The sequence below is a fragment of the Pleurodeles waltl genome, chromosome 2_2, assembly GCF_031143425.1.
Source record: "Pleurodeles waltl isolate 20211129_DDA chromosome 2_2, aPleWal1.hap1.20221129, whole genome shotgun sequence".
In the NCBI taxonomy this organism is placed as follows: Eukaryota; Metazoa; Chordata; class Amphibia; order Caudata; family Salamandridae; genus Pleurodeles; species Pleurodeles waltl.
In genome coordinates this window covers 861,658,108-861,682,792 of record NC_090439.1, presented here as the reverse complement: position 1 = coordinate 861,682,792, position 24,685 = coordinate 861,658,108, and the positions used below count along the sequence as shown (strand labels likewise).

Here is a 24,685-nt window from a genome sequence, read left to right as displayed (position 1 = left end):
TTAAACCCAAACCTATAATCTGCAAAGTCTCTCAAGACACATCACTCAGCTCCACCCTCTATAACATCTACATGTCCCCATCTTGCCAACATATTCAGATCCAATGGACTTAACATTATATTCTATGCCGATGACGCACAACTCATCCTCTCCCTCTCCAACAACTTCACCACTCCCAGAACCAACTTCTACCAATGCATAATCAGCATCGGCAGCGACCCACTCGGACGCCTCCTTGCGGCCCATAGAACTGGTGCCCACTCCAAGACCATCTGAGTACGCCAGGAAGCTCTGTATCAACCTAGACATAAAACTCACCATGAGACCCCAATTCAACGCAGTGTCATCCTCCTGCTTCTTCATCCTGCTCGAATTACGTAAGATTTTTAAGTGGCTTCCTCAAAACGTGAGACGCATTATCACCCTAGCTCTTGTCACCAGTCAACTGTACTACGGAAATACCCTCTTTGTGGGAACTGAGGCGCACCAAGTTCATAGACTACAGACCATCCAGAACGCCTCAGCAAGACTCATCCTGGATCTCCCTCGTTGCACCCAAACCAACCCCACCTCAAAAAACTCCACTATCTCCCAGTTCAGAAGAGATGGCAAATTGTAGCTCCTCACCCATGCGTTCAAGGCCCTTAACGTCTCCGCACCTGCCTACATCAACCACCGCCTGAGATTCCACAAACCCTAAAGATACCTCCGCTTCACCTCCCTCGTGCTGGCCCATATCCCTGCATACAACACAACACAGCAGAAGGCTGCTCTTTCTCCTTCATCATAGCTAAAGCCTGGATGGCCTCCGCCTGCATCAAGGCTGCTCCTGCTGTACAAGAGTTCCCTGGGATGCTGAAAAAGTGGCTCTGAGACTGAGACTCGGCCAGCACCTGCATACCCTCACGTGTGACAAGTCACGCTCTATAAGTCAACAGATTGACTGATCTAGCACACAACATATAAAAGTCCGTAAATTAACTATGCAGATATTTCAGAATTTATCAAAATTAGGAGAGCACAAATGAGGAAAAAAAATAGTAATTCTGAAGTGTGGTGGAAACAATCATTTTAATATGATGAAAACAAATAAATACACCTAAGTGATGATATTTCCACACATTATGGTTTGTACGCTGTATATTTTTATCAGTAAAACTGCATGAATATGAAAATATAGGTCATTTCAATTGAAAATGTGCTGGCTGTAATGACAGTGTGCTACAACACCATGTATACTCCACTTTACACCACTTCACTCTACCCTGCACCCCTCCATGCCACTGCACTATACACCACACCACTCCACTGTACTATACTCTGTACCACTGCACTCTTTGCCACTTCACTCTGCAACACTACACTCTATGCAACTGCACTCTACGCCAAAACACTTTACTCTGTACCACACCACTCTCCGCCACTGCAATCTATGCTAATAAACTGCATGTAACTCAAATCTATTCTGCACCACTGCATACTACCCCACTCTATCCTACACCACATCATTCTATCCCGTACCACTCCACTCTACAACACTCCATGGCACTTCACTCTACTCAATCTACTCTACGCCACTGCACTCTACACAACTATTCCACTCCTCTCTGTCACTGCACCACTCCAATCTATGCCACTGAATCTATCACACTCTACTGTAAGTCACACTACTGTAGCTCACTCCACTCTTCGCCACTGTACTCTATGCCACTGCACCACTCCACTCTACTCTGAAACAATCCACTCTACGCCCAGGCATTCGACTCCACTCTGTGCCACTCCACTCTATTCTCACACCACTCCACTTTGCATCACTCTACACTATGCCACTGTACTGTACTCTAAACCACTGCACTCTACAAAACTCTACTCATAAACAATGCACTCTATGCCAATCAACTCTGCACAACTGCACTCTATGCCACTACACTTATACTGTGCAACAATCTGTGCCACTGCACTCTACAGAACCACACTGTGCCACTCTATTTTACTTTGCATCACTGTACCACTTGACACTATGCCAATACACTCTACAACATTCTACTTTGCAACACTGCATTCTCAGCCATTGAACTCTATGTCACTATACTCTGCACCACTGCACTTGATTGTACTCTGCGTCAATACAATATATGCCACTACACTCTGGGTCACTCTACTTGGCATCAATGCACTCTACTCTGCAGCACTCCACACCACTGCACTCTATGCCCCTCTACTGCACTTTACTCTACACCACTCCAATCTGCACCACTATACTCAAGGCCACTGCGCTCTGGACCACTCTACTCTACCCTGCACCACTCTAAACTATGCCACTGCATGCTACAATGCAGCGACATGCCACTCTATGCCACTCAATGCTACTCCATCCTATGCCACCCACACCACTCTCCTCTATGCCACAAATGTTTAGCCATGCTGAACAGCAGCTACGCTTGCGTACAACATGGCTACAATACATTGGCAATGCCAATAGCTCTTGCATGGGCGAGTCAAATTGGCTTTGCAAATGCTGGTTATTCTGGCTTGCTCCTTTCTGACTGCAGTATTTCTCAGGAGTTGAAAGTAAAATCTGGAATTTTACTGAGGGGTAATAAATGGATACCCCATAGAGGGTTTACAACGTAAATTAATTGGTACTGCCCATGTTGGCCATATGGGCTGTACATCCACAAAGAAAACTTTGCCCGAGTCATTTTGGGCTCCTGCCTTGGCAGGTGTATGATTGGGTAAGTAACTGAAAAAGAAAATTAGTTACTTACCTGTAACTGTAGTTCTCCAGTACTGGAATCTTTCATAGATTCACATGCTTGAATCATTCTCCGTCGTCAAGATGGGAGCACCCGGTACATTAAAATAGCAATATAGAAGCAACTACAATGAAAAAAGGCCCAGAGGCTTTCACCTTAGTAGCCTATCCTTGTCTCTATGAGTGAAAAGGACCAAAGCAAGTCCCTCCCTCTAGAACCCTCTTGTGAGAAGCTCAATTTCTTCAGATTTTCTACTGCACGTTGTGCTAGAGAGTCTCCACTGAGCTCTGCTCACTCAAATCTCCAAAGGTCTTTTCCTAGGGCTTTTCTCACAAAAGAAAGAAGATTTCTTCAGCAAGTAAGGTTCAGAATGTTCCCTGGCCTAAGGGAATTCTATTTTATTAAAATTCAACATGTCAGACAAGGAAAAGAAAAGCCTTTTTTAGAGCCTGCAAAACCTGTGGAAAAAGGAGGCTTAATTTTGAAGATCCACACAAGTGACTGCATTTATTGCCTCTATCCTGATCATGTAGCCAAGGACTGTAAGGTATCAGAACTTTTTCTAACAAAACCCTCAAAGGCAGGGAGGGGAGCCTACTGATTTGACTACAGAAATTGAAATCCAGATCAAACCCTGCTTCTGGTTCTGATAGTGAGGAATCCGCCTCTTCTTCAAGAAAGTTTCAAAAAAGGGGCAGATCTCCTCAGGCTCATCATTCTGAGGATCCAGCTAAAAAAGCTCTCAAAAAGACAAAACATATGTCTTCTAAAGCTTACATCCCTTCCAGTTCTACTCACAGGAGTTCTGCATAATCCAAAAGAGACTCTAAAGAGTGTTCTGCTTCCTCAGAATGCAGGTAGAGTAGAGTGGTCCAGAGCGCAGTGGAAAGCCTTTGGGCCTTTTTTCATTGTAGTTCCTTCTATATTGCTAGTTTAATGTACCGGGAGCTCCCATCTCGACAACGGGGAATGATACAAGCATGTGAATCTATGAAAGTTCCAATACTGGAGTAATGTGTCCTACCTAATAGACACTGGACAGCAAGTGACACCCCTGTACAGTTTCTGGAGCATGCTTGGGATATACTGGATTTCTATTTTGCTGGACTAACGTCTAGCATACCTCAATATATGCGTTACCTAATTGCTCTGGGGGACTATTCTTTTACTTGAGTCCATGAATGCAGAGGATGATGTGTTGGTTCTGACCTAAGATTTTGCTTTCAAACGTTTTCTGAAAGAATCTGTCACACAGATAACGATGTATCTGAAAATATGGAAGTGCTTTTGAGAATTAGCGGTATCAGTCACTACACTGTAGCTTGTTGTCAAGAAAAGATTTGGGGGTTATCACACTGGTCCATATTCTACCACTGGGATCTCTCCTTTTTGTTTACTGATGGAATGAACTACTAGAACTGGTTTGGTCCATCCTAGTAAAATGAGAACAATCAAGGTGATACTTTCATGGCAGATGTCGATTTAAAACAGATTAAAGCAAAGTCACTGAGTGTAAAACCAAAAAGAAGCAGATGATAGTTACATATTGTGGACCACAAAAGTCAATGTTGGTTCTGGGGTTATGTTAAAAAAAAAAAAGGGGTTTGAGAAACGGCAAGACTGACTTCAATTCTGATGGGTCTTTCCTGGTGGACAGTGTGTCTCGCAGTTCTCGGAGGTTCACAGATGGAGATCATTTTGCAATCTAGTCTTACTGGAGGATTTCCAAATAAATGTATTAGAGAGACATATAGAAACATAACATGCTGTTTGCGCCTCAGCATGTTGCTTGCAAAAAACCTTGCAGTTGTGTTGATCAATTCTCCAATGTGGTTCCTGCAGTTGAGGGTGATGTTTGCACTCCATTGTTGACTGATGAAATGTGTGCAGAATGACAATGAGAGAAGTAATTCTTGGGAAGCCATGTCATAATTTACATTAATTTATAGTCTGGTGAGCCAGTGTTAGAAATTGAGTCCCTAGTTGGAGGAGATATGCACCCATCTCCAAGTAGGGACCACAATCCTAGTGAGAGTAAGTCACAACACCACCTAAATTATCCTGTGCTCACCCTGCAGAAGCTTGGCACAGAGCAGGCAGGCTTAACGTAGAAGGCAACATGTAAAGTATTTGTGCAATAACTCCGACAGTAACACAGTGAAAACACCACAAAAAGAACTCCACACCGGTTTAGAAAAATAGATATTTATCTGAATAAAATAAGACCAAAACAACCGAAATCCAACGTGCACAAGTCGAGATATCACTTTTTAAAGGTTTAGATGGGTTTTAATCCATAAGAATCAGTGGTTTTATCTTTTTAACACACAGTACTAGGTATGCGTAAAAAATATCAAGGCAGAGGAGGTGATGCCTTGGAAAATAAAGTGATGTGTTGATTTTTCCGGCGCGGCAGAGGTGATGCGTTGATTCTTTCCTTGCAGGCAAGGTGATGCATCGATTTCTGAGTGCGCAGTCTTGGCTCCTTACTGCGGTGCGGGGATATTTTGACACCCAGGGACAATGAGTGGAAAATCTAGAACACACTGGAAGATGAAACAGACGCTGCATTGATCCAGTAGGCGATGCAGTGATTTTTCATCCGCAAGGTTGGCACTGTGTCGAATTTTGCAGGAGTTGCATCAGTTTTCTCAAGCAGTGGGTTTTCTCTCTCTGGTGAAGTCTTTGATGGCCCTGAGACTTCTTAACAAGAGGCAAGCTCAGTCCCTTGGAGATCACTAGTGGGGGAAGGCAGAGTCCTGCCGGCAGAGTCAGGGAGCAGCAGGGCACAAGCAGGAGAGCAGTCCTTTCATAAAAGCAGCACAGATGAGTCCTTTGGGCAACACAGCCCTCCTTCTATCAGTCTGGTTGTAGGTCCAGAAGTGTCTGATATGAGGGGGGGTGTCACAGACGCAGTATATATATACCTAAATGTGCCTTTGTAGTAGAGGAGACTTCAAAGAGTGGTTTTGAAGTGCAACAGTTCCCCTTTCAACACAGTCCTGTCTGCCAGGAGATCTGTGGGGGTTATCAGTCTGGTGTATGGGGCCAGGCCACTAGCCTTTTAAGTGTAAGTGAGAGCCCCTCCACTGTTCGAGCCCAGGAAAAACCATCAGTATGCAGATGCAGCTGTGTGTCCTGTGTTTATTGCTATCTGGGTGGAATGAACACTGGGAGCTGTCAACCAGCACAGACCAGACGTGGACTGGAGGGCACAGAGAGCAGTAAGTGCAGAGAAATGCCTACTTTCTAAAAGTGTAATTTCTAAAATAGTAATGTTACATCTAACTTCACCAGTAAGCAGGATTTCTCACCACCATTCCAACCATACCAAACGTGACAATGTCACTCCTTTCAGATCAGAAATTACCACTTAAAATTATATAAGGGACTTTCCAATGCTGGCCTATGAGAAGAGCAGACTTCATAATAGTGAACAAGCATTTGTAATGCAATAGGTCGTGCATTTTCTTGATTTAAAGCTAATGGCATTGTAAATTTATAACTAAACTTTTCTTGTCACATAAACTGGTCAACCCTGCCTCATAATTTTGTCTTTTCTTGCCATATAATTCCATTGGCCCTGCATATAACTAATCACAAGATTCAACATTTGAAGTAAATACATAAAATGCAAGGTACTCCACACAGGTAAGTAAGGAACTTTGAATTAAAGCAGTAGTACACATCGTATAGGTTAAAATGGCAATAAGCTATTTAAAAGTGGACGCAGTGCAAAAATCAACAGTTCCTAAGGGAGGTAAGTTTGGTTAGGTTTTGCAGGTAACTAAAGCAATTACACAGTCAGTCTCCTGGGCATAGGCAACCCACCACTGGGGGTTCAAGGCAACCCCAAAGCAACCGCACCAGCAACACAGGGCCGGTCTGGTGCAGAGGTCAAAGAAAGGCCCAAAACACATAGGTGCCTATGAAGAACAGGGGTGGTCTGGTTCTGGTCTGCTGGCAGGTAAGTACCTGCGTCCTCGGGGAGCAGACCAGGGGGGTTTTGTAGAGCATACACACCCTCAGCGGCACAGGGGTGGCCAGGTGAAGTGTGCAAAGTTAGTGCCGGGTTTGCTATTGAAAGCAATAGAAGGACCCGGGGGTCACTTAGGAAATGCAGGAAGGGCACAGGGGGGCTTCTCGGGCCAGCCACCGACTGGGATAGGAAGAGGGCCGCCTGCTGGTCACTCCTGCACTGGAGGTTGGTTCCTTTCGGTCCTGGGGGCTGCTGGTGCAGTGCCTGGTCCAGGCGTCTTGTTCTTTGTTACCAGGCAGTCGCGGTCAGGGGGAGACTCTGGATCCTCTCCGCAGGCGTCGCTGTGGGTGTGCAGGGGGGTCGACTCAGGTTACTCACGTCGTCCCAGTCGCCTGGGAGTCCTCTCTGCAGTGTTTGGAGCTCGAGCTGGGGATGCTGGGTGCAGAGTGTGAAGTCTCACGCTTCCGGCGGGAAGAGTGAGGTCTTTAAAAGTTGCTTCTTTGTCGCAAAGATGTTGCTGTTGGTGACCAGTGCAGCTGTTCTCTGGAGTTTCTTAGACCTTGGGTTTCAGGGCAGTCCTCTGATTCTTCAGAGGTCACTGGTTCCTGTCGGATGCATCGCGGTGCAGGTTCTTTGAGTCTGGAGACAGGCCGGTAGGGCTGGGGCCAAGTCACTTGTCGTCTCCGTTGTCTCTGCAGGGCTTTCAGGTCAGCAGTCCTTCTTTGTGTAGTTAACAGGAATCTCATTTCCTGGGTCGCCCCTAAATACTAAATTTTGGGGTGTGATTAGGTCAGGAGGGCAGTAGCCAATGGCTACTGTCCTGGAGGGTGGTTACACCCTCTTTATGCCTCCTCCCTGAGGGGGAGGGAGGCACATCCCTATTCCTATTGGGGGAATCCTACAAACTCAAGATGGAGGATTTCTAAAGGCAGAGGTCACCTCAGCTCAGGACACCTTAGCGGCTGTCCTGACTGGTGGGTGACTCCTCCTCATTTTTCTCATTATCCTCTCCTGCCTTGCCTCCAAAAGTGGGATGACCTGGGGTGCTGTAACAAAAGGCATGAGCCTTTGAGGTTCACCGGCAGGTGTTACAGTTCCTGCGAGTAGGGTGAGAAGCACCTCCACCCAGTATAGGATTTGTTCCTGGCCATTGAGTGACAAAGGCACTCACCCCATGTGGCCAGAAACTCATCTGGTTGTGGCAGGCTGGCAGAAACTGGTCAGCCTAGCACTAGGAGTCGGACTAGTATTCAGGGGGCATCTCTAAGATGCCCTCTGGGTGTATTTTACAATAAATCCCACACTGGCATCAGTGTGCATTTATTGTGCGGAGAAGTTTGATACCAAATGTCCCAGATTTCAGTGTAGCCACTATGGAACTGTGGAGTTTGTGTTTGACAAACTCCCAGACCATATACTCTTTATGGCTACCCTGCACTTACAATGTCTAAGGTTTTGCTTAGACACTGTAGGGGCATGACGCTCATGCACATATGCCCTCACCTGTGGTATAGTGCACCCTGCCTTAGGGCTGTAAGGCCTGCTAGAGGGGTGACTTACCTATGCCACAGGCAGTGAGAGGTGGGCATGGCACTCTGGGGGGGGTGCCATGTCGACTTAGTCATTTTCTCCCCACAAGCACACACAAGCTGAGACAGTGTGGATGTGCTGAGTGAGGGGTCCCCAGGGTGGCACAAGACATGCTGAAGCCCTCAGAGACCTTTCCTGGCATCAGGGCCCTTGGTACCAGGAGTACCATTTACAAGGGACTTATCTGTGTGCCAGGGCTGTGCCAATTGTGGGAACAAAGGTACAGTTTAGGGAAAGAACACTGGTGCTGGGGCCTGGTTAGCAGGGTCCCAGCACACTTTCAATCATAACTGGCATCAACAAAAGCCAAAACGTCAGGGGGTAACCATGCCAAGGAAGGCATTTCCTTACATAGTACATTTTGGGATCTTTTGAGATCTAAAGTATGAAGAGCTCTTTCTGGCTGGCTGTGGAAAAAAGACTGGAAATTCCACTGTTTGGTTGATGTGAAAAGGAGATACAACTTTTGGTAGAAATTTTTGATTTGTCGTAAGTACAACTTTATGTTTGTGTACTTGGTGGAAGGGTTCATCAAGAGTGAACGCCTGTATTTCAATAAATCTTTGTATAGAAGTAATAGCTACAAGGAAGGCAACTTTCCATGTTAAAAATGTAATTTGACAAGAATGAATGGGTTCAAAGGTAGGCCCATGAGTCTGGTAAGTAAGACATTTAAATTCCAGGAAGGAACAGATGGTGTTCTGGGTGGAAATATTTGTTTTAATCCTTGCATGAAGGCTTTATTAACAGGAACTCTGAATAGAGAAGTGTGTTGAATAGTTTGTAAATAAGCAGATATTGCAGTAAGGTGAATTTTGATGGATGAGAAAGCTAAATTTGATTTCTGCAAATGAAGTAAATAGCATACAATATCTTGTATAGCTGCTGTAAGTGGTTCAGTGTTTTTAGATTGACAGTAGTAGACAAATCTTTTCCACTTGTTTGCGTAACATTGTCTAATTACTTGCATACATTCTGATGGAAGCTTTAGGTAACCAAATTCTATGATTCCAGGAGCCAAATCGCCAGATTCAGAGCATTGGGGTTTGGGTGCCTTATTTGACCTTTGTTTGTGTTAAGAAGTCTGGTCTGTTTGGGATTTTGGAATGAGGTACTACAGACAGATCTAGGAGTGTTGTGTACCAATGCTGACACGCTCGTGTTGGGGCTATCAGTATCATGGTGAGTGATGTTTGATGTAGTTTGCTGACCAGAAAGGGAAGGAGTGGGAGAGAGGGAAAAGAGTAAGCAAATATCCCTGACCAACTGATCCATAGAGCATTGCCCTTGGATAGGGGATGTGGGTGTCTGGATGTGAAGTTTTGGTATTTTGAGTTTTCGCTTGTTGCAAAAAGGTCTATTGCTGGTGTTCCCCACTTTTGAAGAAACTTTTGAAGTACTTGGGAGTGAATCTCCGATTCGTGAGTTTGTTGGTGATTCCTGCTCAAGAGATCTGCCAGCTGATTGAGTGAATTGCCCAATTCCATATTGTTTGGGCTAGTAGGGACAGTGTCCCGCCCTGTTTGTTGGGGTAATACATGGTTGTCATGTTGTCTGTTTTTATTAGAACAGTCTTCGGTATGAGAAGAAGTTGAAACGCAAGAAATACAGCTAATAATTCTAGGTGATTTATGTAAAGCTGTTTCTGTTTGGCATCCCATTCCTCTTGAATGGTATAATTGTTGAGATGAGCTCCCCAACCTATCATGGATGCGTCTGTTGCGATTATGGTTTGAGTCACAGGGTCTTGAAATGACCGCCCCTTCATTAGATTGCTGAGATTCTACCACTGAAGGGACATATGTGTTTGCTGGTCCGTCAACACTAGATCTTGAAGTTGACCGTGTGCCTGAGACCATTGTTGTGAGAGGCAGTGATATAAGGGCCTCATGTTTAGTCTTGCATGTGGAACTACAGCTATGCAAGATGCCATCATCCCTAGAATTTTCATGATAAATCTTACAGTATATTGTTGATTTGGCTGTAGGTTTGGATGAGATTTTGGAAAGGTTGCATCCTTTGTGTATTTGGATATGCTAGGGCTTTTTGAGTATTTAGAATAGCACGTAGGTAAGGTTGTACTTGTGCTGGTTGAAGGTGTGATTTTTGGTAATTGAGAGTAAACCCTAGTGTATGCAGGGTTTCTATCACATATTGAGTGTATTGTTGGCATTGTGTAAAATTGCTTGATTTTATTAGCCAATCATCTAGATATGGAAAGACGTGAATGTGTTGTCTTCTTAATTAGGCTACTACTACTGCTAGACATTTTGTGAACACTCTTGGAGCTGTTATGCCGAATGGCAAAACTTTGAACTGGTAATGTTTTCCTGCTATGACGAACCTGAGTTATTTTCTGTGAGCTGGACGGATGGGTATATGGAAATACGCATCTTTGAGGTCTAAAGCAGCCATGTAATCTTCTTTTTGTAGTAGTGGAATGACATCCTGCAGAGTTTCCATGTGAAAATGTTCTAACAGGATGTATGAGAGGCCTGAGGTCCAAGATGGGTCTGAGGGTGCCATCTTTTATGGGAATGAGGAAGTATGTTGAGTATACTCCTGTTCCCTATTGAGAACGTGGAACCAATTCTATTGCTTGTTTTAATAGTAGTGTTTGTACCTCTTGTTGCAGCAGAACGTTGTGTTCTGGGGACAATTTGTGGTGACGTGGTGTAATGTTTGGAAGGGTGGAGATTAATTCTAGGCAATAGCCATTGCGGATAATTGATAACACCAAATTGTCTGTGGTGATATTTTGCCAATGAGAGTGGAATTGCTGTAGTCTTCCCCCCACAGGAGATGTGTGGAGTGGAAGGGTGGGAAGGAAGTCCCTGCTTAGATGTAGTAGTGGCTTGTTTTGAGGCTTGGAACTTGCCTCTGTTCCTGAAATATTGTCCTCTGTATGAGCCTCTAAATTCCCCTCTTTGATATTGAGTTTGTTGTCCCGGCTTTGTCTAGGAGTTAGAAGCGTCAGAGGATTGTGCCTTAAATCCTCCTCTAAGCTGTGGCCTGCGAAAGGAGCCTCTATATGGTGTGGTATATAAATGCCCCCATTGCCTTAGCAGTGTGAGTCTTTTCTCAGTTTTACTATAGTGGTGTCTACTTCAGGGACAAATATATGTTTCTTATCAAAAAGCATGTTAAGTACTGCCTGTTGTATTTCTGGTTTAAAACCAGAGGCGCGCAGCCATGCATGCCTTTTAATTGTAACGGCAGGGTTGACGCTCCTTGCGGCTGTATCAGCAGCATCGAGGGCAGACCTTATTTGGTTATTACTTATAGCCTGTCCCTCTTCTACCACCCGTTGTGCCCTTTTTTTATACTCTTTTGGGAGGTGCTGTATAAGATCTTGCATCTCATCCCAATGGGCTCTATCGTATCTGGCCAGAAGTGCCTGAGAATTGGCAATTCTCCATTGGTTAGCTGCTTGCGTGGCTACTCGTTTGCCAGCAGCATCTATTTTTTTACTTTCCTTATCAGGAGAAGGAGCGTCTCCTGATGACTGGCTGTTAGCTCTTATTCTAGCCGTGCTGACTACCACCGAGTCAGGAGGAACCTGATGTGTGATATAGTCTGTGTCCGCTGGGGCAGGTTTATATTTTATGTCAATTCTAGGGGTAATGACTCTAGCTTTGACAGACTCACTAAAAATGTGTTCAGCATGTTTAACCACTCCAGGCAACATTGGGAGACACTGGTATCTGGAGTGAGTGGAAGACAGAGAATTGAATAAAAAATCTTCTTCCAGGGGTTCAGAGTGCATAAGCACCCAATGATAAGCTGCTGCCCTAGAGACTACCTGAGTGTAGGCAGTAGTGTCTTCTGGTGGAGAAAGTTTGGAAGGATATAGATCAGGATCATTATCTGGAATGGGATCAGGGTCATAAAGATCCCATGGGTCAACTGCATCTCCATGCGAGTATAATGAGTGTGTTGGAGAAGGCAATGGCGGTGGACTATTGTGAGGTGAAAAAGAAAGCTGTGGAGAGTGAGGAGGAAAAGTAGGGAGAGGTACTGGTTTCTCCTTTTGTTTGTGCACTTTTGCTGGTGGTTGAGCAGAGTCTAACTCCTCTTGAAAGGCCAGCTTTCTTTTACTCTTTAAAGGAGGTTTAGTGAGGATTTGACCAGTCTCTTTATGTATATGGATTCTCGATTGTCTTTCATCCATTACCTCCAATATTGGCTCAAACTCAGTCTCTTCTTCAGAAGCTTTGTGAGAATCTTGCATGGGCTTCGAGATTTGCTTTAGTTTTCTCGAAAGTCCTTGTCCTCTGTGTATGAGGACTTTTTCGGCCCCGAAAACGAAGTTGATTGTTTCTGCTCCAAAGCAGGGTGTCAAATTTTCAACTCCGAAGAGTGAGGTTGTTTACTGGAGTCGAGGTGCAAGTTTTAACCGACTTGCTCAACTCTGAAATGGATGGAGGAGAGGCCTTTTTCGGCGCTGACCCAGAAGGTCGGTCACCAACAGTCTTTTTTCGGGACAAACCATGGCCTTGCGATAGTGGTGTACCCAAAGCCTCTGGTTGTTTTTTTATACATGGGTGTAGGGGCAGACGTACTCACATGCTGGCCAGCCGTGATCGGTATATCATCTTCCGATTCCTGTTCGGAGTCGTGTCTCGGATGGAGACTGCTGTTTGCACATGCTCTTCCTCCATGACGTCGAGATGTTCGGTGCTTTTCAACGCCATTTCTAGTCTTTGGGCCCTGCAATCTCTCAAGGTCTTCTTCGATCAAAACTATCGACAGGCTTCGCAATCTTCTTCTCGATGGTCCGGAGAAAGGCACAAATTACAAACCAGGTGTTAGTCTGTATATGGGTACTTCGTGTTGTCCGAGGGCAGAATCAAAATGGAGTCTGATCCATCAGGCTTTCCACGTGGTAGGCCCAAGTCGGGCGCACGTGCCCCAAAGGGCGAAATGAAGATTTTTATGGTACTACCTGTTCGATGCTAGATGGGAAACGCGATCGAAACAATACAGACGATTAACTAGGTTTTCTAAGGTTTTCTGATTCGAAATCTCGGAGCGAGAGGAAACACGTCTGAATCCAACAGCGGAAAGAAAACTATCTAACAGTGAAGTCGATGCCAATGCGCATTGTAACCGAGAAAAGGAGTCACTCGATTCCGTGACTCCGAAAAGACTTCTTCGAAGAAAAACAACTTGGAACACTCTGGATTCTATAGATGCAAAGAAGGCCATTCGACAGGGTGAGCTTGATGGTCTGAGATACGGTCTGGAAGGCTTCAGTTCAGGTAATGAATTCACTGGTATGGTTACAGAGGATTTAGTGACACTATCAGGTATTGTGGGGGATGATGGGATGTTTTTGACCCATTTTGAATGGGGAAGAGTGTGTGACAGGTGTGTTTTCTATTTCCGCTGTTTGTCCTGACAATTGAGATTCATGATAAGGACATGATAAACAAGATTAAAAATCGGGGATGTAGTCCTTAAAGTTTTGCTTCTAGTGGATGACATGATGCTTTCCCTTACTGATGAAGACACCTGCTTCCAGATTCTAATATGGGTACACAGGGACTGTGGTGCAGTGCTGGGATTCAAGGTCAATGATTTCTTCTGATTGGTATGGGGATGGAGCAACTAAAAATTATTTGTGAAGAATTACCATTTATAGTAATGAAAAAGTATTTCAAGTACCTAGGTGTATGCTTGGCCATGAGGGTAGACAGTTTGCAAGGATCAAACATCCACCATTTGTTGCAAGACATTCAATCAGATTTGGTGAGGTGGAACAACATGCATACCCCTTCGTGTAGCCAAAGCAATCAAGAGGAACACATTTCCCTAGTGTATGCGCCCTGGCCTTGATGATTAAGATTGGTAAGGGTGTTGTTAAAGTCCAAGTCACCACCACAATTCTGGAAGTATGGAATGCAGAAGCGTTGAAAAAAACGTTTCCCATTCATAAATGTATTGTTCGTTCATCACTGTACACAACTATCACATAATATTAGCAGTAGGGCGTAGGTCAACTGGAAGAAAGAGCCTATACAATAAATTTTTCCTGAGACAAGTTCAATGGAAAGACAACAGAAAAACGTGAGGACTGCATGCTATCATTATGAATTGGTGGAAAAAAGGTACTGTTAGTAGCATCTGAGACACTGGGCTTTGCAACCCTCAATACGTGAAACAGCTACAAAAGATAAGACAACATTTGATACCTTTGTAACCAACTTTGTTGGAAAGACAGGGCAAGCATCAACTGTAAATGAATTGACGACTTCATCTGTAACAGACCCAAAGTACAAATTTACTAAGCACAAGGAAACTGAGCTGAGGTTTATTCGACCCTAGGAGTGAGGGGAGAGTGCTTTTGCTCGATACTGGTAGAAGCACCCGAGAGGGTTCAACACAGAGAGAATGCCCATTCAGCGAGTCTTCGTCCAATAATAACATTCTAGTGATCGAAAAAGAAGACTTGGGGCCCTCAGCCTCGGCGGCATGTGCACCAACAACCATATTGGTAAGAGTGTGTTTCTAAGACTGATTTGCATTGGAAAGTACCAGGATGTATGGCTCACATTAGTGTCAGTATTTGTTTCGCTCTTCATTGAATCTCTTTTCAAACCAGATGTTTACAGTGATTATTGCCTCATCTGTTACAGCACACCAGAATGGAAAGGACAGGCACAGGGAGCTATTAGAAGGAGAAAAAAAGGTGCCTGTGGCACAGCAATACACTTTATGAACACTGGGTTCTTACTCTTGAATCAACAATGTATTACAGTTTGGCTTGAAATATGTATGTCCTTTTCTAATAACAAATTATCAAGTGAGATATCCACCTACCATAACGTCCGCCTCTCGAGTGGCATAGCGAAGGTTGGGGTCCAGCCAGTACATCACAGATTTGACTTGCTCAAAGTTAAGGAAGAGGAGGAACACCAGGAATAGGAAATACAGCACGCTGAGACCTACAGGGATTCAAATTCGTTTTTTAAAATGTTCTACTGTTCATCTTAAATACTTTTTGGAAGATAAACGGCCATTCACAGGAAAATGGGTATTTAAAGCAAAGGGCTGTCTTTACGGTGTTTAGTTGCAAACTCAATACCTGATGCTCTTCCACTCTTACAACTTATTATGGCTTTTTATTGACAACAGAAACAATGATTCAGGATGGCACAGTCAGACATGGTTACTAACAGTTAAGAAATAGTAACCAATGCACAGTTTACAGATGCCAAAAAGTGTGGAGATAAATTGCTGAAACAACATGAACAAGAAACACAATTAACTGACTAACAAATGTTTGACAACCTTTTTTAGTTCATTAACCACCAAAAAATAAAAATGTTTTACTCTTGATCCAGGTCTATGCTTAAACGGTCTGATTATCAGTACATGTTTCCAAAACTCGACTCATCATGTCACTGATATGCCTAGGTTGTTAAATAGGTGTGTCTTGGCAGGGGGCTATTATTAACACATACACAAACAAGCATTTGCAATGCAATATGTTTCGCATTTGCTTGAGTTAGAGCTGTTGTAATTGTAAATTCATAACTGGACTTTTCTTGCCACATAAATTGGTAAACCCGACTCATAATTTCATGTTTTCCTGCTATATAATTCCAGTGGCCCTGCATATAACTAAAGAACTTCCATTTACCTTCATCCTCTATCTGCAGCAAAAAATGAAAATGTAGCCGTTTAACATCCTAATTTAAATATGCCATGCTAATTCCAATAGAATACTACTTTCACCACCCCTTCATCAGAGTTGCTGGTTGGTTAACACAATTCCCCCCAAAAAGACACAAGACAGTCACAGAGGAGAAATAAATAAAAAGGGTCACCCAAACATATCAAGAGTGTTCAAACAGTCATAGTGTAATAAGGATCTCAAGTTGGCCTGAATTATGGTCATAACTGTAATAAGGAGAGATTGTTAAAACATATACAATTATCATATAAACCTTTTACCAGGAATAAACTTTTGGCATTAGACTGTAATGCTCAAAATAGTCCCTAGAGGGCCCCATAACAAAAATATAATTTGTAAGAAACATGGTCATGTGCACATATTGTTAATCCCCTAGAGAGGATAACCCCATGAAAAAAACACGAGAAAGAAATGCACTGTAGCCATACACTTAACCCCTCGAGATCGCTTTTAGGGCTAGCAGATCTACTGCAATGATATTACTAACAGGTCCTTTAAAACAAAACTTCTCCCAGCTGTAAAACAAAAGTTGTAGCCATGAGAAAGCTTAAAAGGCACTGAATGGTGGAAGTGGTTATTATTTTGGGATCCCCACTAACCTACAGTGGGGACCCAGGGATGATGTAGACAGAAAGAGGCTTTTGAAGAAGGTTCCACTGTAGGACAACCACAGGCTGAGTTGCGAGCAAAACTGTTTTGTAAAAATAATGCCCTGCAAAGCATTACGTGGCAAGTTTTCATGCTGCAAATATTATAGTACATTGACTGCAATGCTCAGAACAGCCCCCTAGAGGACACCACATTTAAAACAGCATTTGGAAGAAACATGGTCATAAAACCATACAATCAGCCCTTAGAAAGCATAACCACATGAAAAAAGAATGGGAGAAAGTAATGCAGTGTATCCATATACTTAGCCCCTAGAGGGCATAGTGAATTATACATAATTAAGGCTTGCAGAACTAGTGCAATGCTATTACTAACAAGGCCCATTAAGCATAACTTCACCCAGGTGTAAAACAAGAGTCTATGCGTGAGAAAACTTAAAAAGGTAATAAATGGTGGTAGAGGTTATTATTTTGGCATCCACCCCCTAGCATTGTGTAGGGACGTTTTGAAGGTGGTCCCATTGTCCTAGGACCACCACAGACTACACACATTTGTTTCTAAAAGTAATCCCCTGCAAAGCATTATGGGACAAGTTTCCGTGCAACAAATATTTTAATATGCTGATAAGACTAATGCTTAGAACAGCCCCTAGAGGACACCACAATGAAAATAGCATTTGTAAGTAACCTGCTCATGTACAATATAGTAAGCCTCTAGAGGGCATAAGCACACAAAAACAAAATGGCAATAAATAATGCAGTGTCACCATATATTTAGCACCTAAAAGACACACTGCATTACATATATTCAGGGGTAGGAGGCCTATAACAATAATATTACAAACAAGGCCCTTAAACCCCAAGCTATTCCCAGCTGTGAAGCACAAGTTCTAGCCACGAGAGAGCCTAAACAGACATTGAATGGTGGGAGGGGTTATTATTTTGGGGTCCCCATTAACCTAGTATGGGGACCCAACAATGACGTAGACAGAAAGAGCATGTTGGCGTGAACACTTTGGTGGTGGTCTCATTGTCCTAGGACAACCACAAGCTGAGTTATGAACAAAACTTTTTGTAAAAGAAATGCCCTGCAAAGCATTATGGGTCTAGTTTTCCCGAGTGTAGTGAATATTGTAGTATCGGCTTCCCCGCTGTGCGGAGATCCACTTTCGCTTTGAGGATTTCTGTTTTAGTAAAGCATTCACCAATTTCAAGTGTTTTAAGAGGAAAGTCACCAGAAATGACTGATTTGGTAAGTGTGAACAATGTGACCAGCGCTTCAATACCACCGATCGAGTTCACGCTGTTGTGCCTGTTCACGCTATAAGCGCCATGGCCGCCATGCAGCACGAAGGGCAGAGACAAAATAGTTTGCCCACGATGAAGTATATTGGCAATCGTGCAATAATCCAGGTAACAGGGGCATCCTGCCAGGCGTGACAAAAACAGCCTCAAGTCCGAACAAATGTAAAGCATTTACCAATGACATCAGGTGATTTTTAAAAGGCAAACCCACGAAAGAGAAAAAATAATGGGTGTGACCTGGGTATGGTTAAAAGCCCACAATACTTACAACAGGTCAAAGCGCTTGTGCGCTCAACCTAAAAAGGGTCCCACATGTCATCCAGCCAATTCTCGCTTGACAGCTCCCATGGACAGAGGGTGCAAACTGTTTGTCAAATACCTACTTGCTCTTCTCATAGACTAACCTCCTGCAAATAATCTCTTGAGGTCTTCCAAAAAGGGTTCAGACCTGGCTGTGCAACAATCAACATCATGGCTCTCATTCTCTTGATCCGCAACGTGCTATTTCAAGGCAAATCCATATATGTTTGCTTTGCAGCTACTTGGCGGCATCTGACAAGGTAAAAGGAAATTTACTCTGGTGCAAACTATCGACCCTAGGTGCTGACAAGACGTTATTACATTTGATCATGTTGCTAATAACACCTGGCTGCAGGTCAAACTTTCAGAGAAATCAATTATATCTCCTTGGGTAAAAATCAACAACTGTCTCAAGAAGAGCTATGTCCTAGCCCTCCTACCCATCTCCCTGTATATATCAGACACGGACTGTTTTATCCATAAACATGATTTTCTTCCGCCAAGATAGAGAGATAGTTGGATCAGCTATCTAGCATACACAGACAACCTTGCTTTGTGTTCTTTAACTCTAACTAGTCTCCAGAAATAGCTTTTTGCTCTCCAAGATTTCAACCAGTGAAATAGCCTGTTTGTCAACATATCCAAGACAAAAATATTTTCTTTTGAGACGCAGGCAGAGGTTTCAATGGACACTTTGCCATGACCTTGTTGATACAGCAGATACTTATGTGCATCTAAGTTTCATGCTGGATATCAAACTGTCTGTGATACAGCTTGAGAATTCAAAATCCAAAGCTTCTACAATAACCAAATCTCTAAACAGTTTTGCTAAACTATATGAAGACAGGACACTTGGTCCAACTGTTAAAGCATTAAACGCTAAACTTATTTCGGCCCTGTCCTACACTGCATTAATCCTCACGATGAAGCATGTTAAGAGACTCAAAACCATCATGCAAAATACTCATTCTTTATTTAATCTTCGACTTTCATCCCCTCATGCTATGATTCGTCTTGAAGTAATCATGCTTATTTATATGAAAAATCTATTATTTTTGTGACTGTGCAAGTTCAAACCTTGGAACGATGAGGGATCCGGTTTACCAAGAGCTGAAGGCAATCCTTGACCTGATTTGCCTTTTTCAGAGAATTCTATTACTGCTTCAATAAGCAAACATAGCCTGCCGTTGTTCAGGGAATGCTCTGCATGTCGAAAACAATCCGTAACAACAGCATCAAACAAAGACTGCATGAGTCACTTTGAACAACAGACCTGCTCAGGGTAATCACCATATCATCACTCTGAGTACTTGTTGGAATCATATTTCTTGCCTAGACACTACTATAGTGACCAAACTTGGTGGCCGGAGCTAAACAAAAATACTTACGATTCTGCATCTTATAAATTCCTCTAAAGCAGTTTAACGGCTGCTGGAATATAAGCCACCCTGGCCCCTCTTGGTCAAAGTGGTGCTATTGTATGGAGCCGCACAAGCTTGAGTAATATTCGGAACATGTATTAATTATCCATTTTTAAAAGTTTTCATCAAGAAAAACAGGAGACGCAACAAGGGTGTGCTTTACACTACAATGCAATGGACCTACTAGTAAACTGATGAAATTTCTAGATATATATAGCCTATCAGAGACTTTAAAATGCATATGACGTCAGCTAGGACACTGTAGTAAAGTTTATTCTTGTTTTACCTTCTTAAGCCTGCATAATTTTGATGTTGTGCAGTTTTACCTGTCTCATCGTGTGAGGCTGGATTGTATTGACAGCTCATTTTATTCTATAACTGCTTTTATTCCTTATGTTTATTGTAACGAATTTAAATGTATTGAATAAGTGTATTCAACCACTACTCTTGGGTGAAATTAAATATTAAGATATTGCCACAGCATTAGGGCGTTTCTCAATGTGTACAAAATCACACCATTGTGATGATAGTCTTCGTAATTAGTAACAGTTTTTAATTTGCTTTCTGGTTTTACCAATGTTTTAATGGATTTGGTGGTTTCCCATAGCTTATTTCATTTTTATTATTTTGTTTGGGAGGGCTGAGGTGTACTGGATTGGTCTGTCATCATTTTAATTGATTATGACAATAAAGAAATTGAATTCTGAACTAGATATCCTAAGCAATGGCAAGGTCTAGTGCTGTAGTTTATTTTTATCAGCTGGTTGAATTAAGTGTTCAAATGGACATTCTGGAGACTCAAAGCACCACAACCCCCTAAAACTATAAAAGAGCGATTTTGAGGCTTTTTATCTTGGAACACTGTGGTCATGTTAGCCATAAGGAACATTTCTAACTGTATTCACTTGACTTAATGATTAAAGCGCACGACTAAGCCGACTGACAAAGTGCACCAGAAGGATTGTGCCTTTTTAGCTCCACTTACTCTTGCTACTAAGTAAATCATGTGTGGCGAGACAACCCAGCACAGCTGAGCATCAGGGCGCCTAAGACCACACTTAAAACATAGGCTACCATCAATAATGCAGAGACTTTATTATTATTTTATTTGAGCAAATCTTACGAATGTGGGATATTAATGGCATACTATGAACTGTTCTGTTGGGGAAGCTTGAAAATATATGGATTTGAATGTGAGTGTGGGCAAAGAGAGTTGACAGACTTCTCTACGTAATGATAAAAAGCTCTCATTTTTATTTGTGACAGGCAATTTATTCGGTCGTGGACATAAAAAAGGTACTTTTTATGACAGACAGATCAACAATTCGTACTGTACAACATAGGTAATTGTAACTTACCACAAGGCACAGTACTCACTTAAGGGAAAGTTAATTGCCAAGTATTATATAGATGCCAAACAGTGAGAACAAAAGATGACACTTGCTAAGTGCGCTTTGTACATTTATGGTTCAAAACTTCTGAGGGTGCACAAGGTAAAAAGAAAAATACGTTTGCAGGGGAATCTTTCCCAGGGCCCAAACTGTTGCTGAAAAACGTATACTGAAATAGCAGGCAGCTCAAAAACACAGGTCAAATTCCTTAATGGCCAGTTCAGACGTGCAGTGAAGGATTCGGATTTTGGGCAGCATTCAAAATAAAGCATTAGCAATGCAATGGGACTCACATTTGCTTGAGTTAGAGCGATTAGTGTGGTAAATTCATAACTGGACTTTTGTTGCCACATAAATTGGTCAACCCTGCCTCATAATTTGGTCTTTTCTTGCCACATAATTCCAGTGGTCCTGCATATAAATAAAGCACTTCCCTTTACCTTCTTCCTCTGTCAGCAGCCAAAAATGAAAATGTTGCCATTTAGCATCATAATTTAAATCTGCCATGCTGATTCCAGAAGAATACCACTTTCACCACCCCACCATCAGAGTTGTTGGCTGGCTAACACAATCCCCAAAACAAGACAGCCACAGAGGACTAACAAGAGAAATAAACTAGAAGGGTCACCTAAACATATCAAGTGTGTTCAAATAGTTATAGTGCTGTAAAGATGTTAAGTTGACCTGAATCATGGTCATAATTGCAATAAGGAGAGATTATTAAAACATATACAATTATCAGATAAACCCAATTTAAAACCTTTATCAGAAATAAACATTTGGCATTAGACTGTAATGATCAGAACAGCCCCTTGAGGACCCCACAATAAAAAATAGCATTTGTAAGAAACATGGTCATGTTACCATATAGTTAGCAACTAGAGGGTGTAACCACATGAAAAGAAAATGATTGAAAGTACTGCAGTGTAACCATATGTTTAGCTACTAGAGGGCGTGGTACATTACACATTTTCAGGGCTAACAGGCCTACTGCAATGATATTACAAACAAGACACTTAAAATACAAAACTACTCTCAGCTGTAAAACAAAAGCTCCAGCCATTAAAGAGAGGTTAAAAAGACACTGAATGGAGAGAGGGTTATGATTTTGCGCTCCCAACTAACCTAGTGTGGGGACCCACAAAAAGAGTGCGCCATGCTGAACATTTTGGTGCTGATCCCATTCTCCTAGGAACACCACAGAATAACTTACAGGCAAAAATGTTTTGAAAAAGAATGCTTGCAGTGAATATTGTAGTAGCTGCTTTCGCTCTGTGAGCGAACGTTTTGAAGTACGTCCCATTGTCCTTGGATCACCACAGGCTGAGTTATGAACAAAAATGTTTTGTAAAACAATGCCCTGCAAAGCATTATGGGGCGACTGAGTGCAGCAAATATTGTAGTATGTTGACTGTAATGCTCAGAACAGCACCTAGAGAACACCACAATAAAAATATAATTTGTAAGAAACATAGTCCTTGTAGTATCTGCTCTCCGGCTGTGCCGGGAGAGCTCTATTGTAGATTTCTGTGTTTTTTTTTAATAAAGCATTTATCAATTATAAGTGTTTTTGGGAAAGCTATGGAGCGTGAAGGGGAGAGCCAAAAGACATTACTTTGATTAGGTAACAATGTGAGCAATGTGAACAGCGCTCCAATACCGCTGATGGAGTTTGCGCTGTTGGCCTGTGAGCGCCATGGCTGCCATGAAGCACAAAAGGGATAGACAAAAGAAAAAAAATGGTTCACCCACACTGAAGTATATTGGCAATCGTGCAATTATCCATGTAACAAGGTCAGTCTGCAAGGCGGTAACAACACTGCCCTAAAGCTAGACAAACGTAAATCAATTACCAATGACATCAAGGGATTTTTGAAAAGCATGCCCACGAAGGAGTGAAAGTGATGGGTGTGATGTGGGCATTGTTAAAAGCCCGCACAGAATCAAAGTGCTTGCGTGCCCGACCTAAAGAACGGCTAAAGAATGTCTGCATCAAATATGTTGTGCAAAATGTGTTTAGGGAGTGTGCAAGCTTTAGGCATTGCAGCCAGCTACTGGCAAAAGAGAAACAGAAATGATCCATAAATGAGAACCAGATAAATGGTTTCCCACAAACACAGGATGGGTGAACAAAATACAGAGCAAAAAAAAAAAGAAAATAGCCAGAAAAAAATATTTAATATTAAAAAATAGATCCTCGTATCACTCCATCCAATGGCGTAACGAAACTAGAGGGGGCCACCCAGCAAAGAACATTGAGGGGGCCTCCCCTCCGGACTCACTAAGGCCAGGTGCTGTGCAGAGGGGGACCCCCACCCACCGCAAGAGCTGCAGGGGGCCTTTGTTATGCCATGGACTCTATCTTGTCTTAATTGTGAGTTTTACACCATCATTACAGGACATACCAACCAAAGAGAAATGATTTGCCAATTATTTTTTCATATTGTAATAAAATGTGGTGTCAGGAACAGCCCTACCTGTATCCTTGTTCGGCCTCTCTAGTGAAACTGCTTATTTCAAATTTTCAAATGCCAGTCAGAAAGAGGGTCTGATGGTTTCATATAATTCAGTCGCTTACACCCTGTGGAAAATAAGGCCCCATTTGGACACAGCGAGCCAGGCATAGCGAGCGAGCACTTATTTCATAAAGAGGCTTTCAGGTGGAACTTTGTCTAACACAGTGACAACCCCATCTGCACTTACTATACAGAATGATACCAACCAATAGAGGTCCCAAATAATGAAAATCCCAAAAGCTGTATGGAAAGGCCCTCCAAGCCTTAAAGTGGCAAACGGATATAACAGATGTTACAGAATCTGCTCTTACACTACTCGTAATCCATTACTGAACAAATAGACTGGTCGATTCCAAGTTAAATGTGCACTATTCTATATGACTCACAACCAATACAATATAAAGGGACGACTCGAACTACAGCCAACAAGAACTCCATTGAAGATTATTTGAGAATCCATATAATTGAGCTTGGGCATTACTTAACATACAAACAAAGCAACACATTTAAAAGAGCTAAATCATGCTTCTCTGACTGCAAAGCTAGATCTGAACTTACAATAAAACCTCTTCAGATCAGCAGCAACAGTCCACTGTGTATTACAAAAACATTAAATGCGGTTAAGATTTAGGCTTGTGACAGACTTTTGCGGACTTCCTTCAGTACCCTGGACTGCTTGGCAGTTCTAACTGCTGCTCTGTAACAAAAAGAGGAAAGTCTGTGCAGTGTTTGAAAACGCTGTGTGCTGTTGTGGAGGCAGTGACTGGAGTTTCTCGTATGATCAATAAGGTGACATGGGTGGAGAGGGGATAACAGGAAGTGTGATGCAACATTCAACTGTCGCATGGCAATTATTTAATAAAACACAACTCCAATTGGAGGAAATAAAATGACTTCATTGTGATAACAGACTGATGTTTCACGTTCTTGATCTAGTTCACTATGTTAATACTAGTTTTATGATTTTTTTATATACTATTCTGTGTAATGATTAATATGGGCCCACTGTAAAAAGGTGCATTGTGTTCCCAAAGTCTACCTCTCACAAAAAAACATAGGCTTGGCGATCTAACACCTTTTTACAATTTACCAAACCCCTTTTCCACGTTAGAAAAGTCTT

General features: G+C 42.6%; 1 protein-coding gene across 2 annotated transcripts in view; it reads right to left on the bottom strand.

Annotated features, from left to right (window-relative positions):
- Positions 1–24,685, bottom strand: part of PTDSS1 (phosphatidylserine synthase 1) — a 371,911-nt gene that overhangs the window by 214,146 nt on the left and 133,080 nt on the right. For both annotated transcript variants that reach the window (XM_069220513.1, XM_069220514.1), the window contains exon 4: positions 15,148–15,272. In XM_069220513.1, the coding sequence (XP_069076614.1) occupies positions 15,148–15,272 (125 nt within the window). The remainder of the gene's footprint in view (positions 1–15,147; positions 15,273–24,685) is intronic.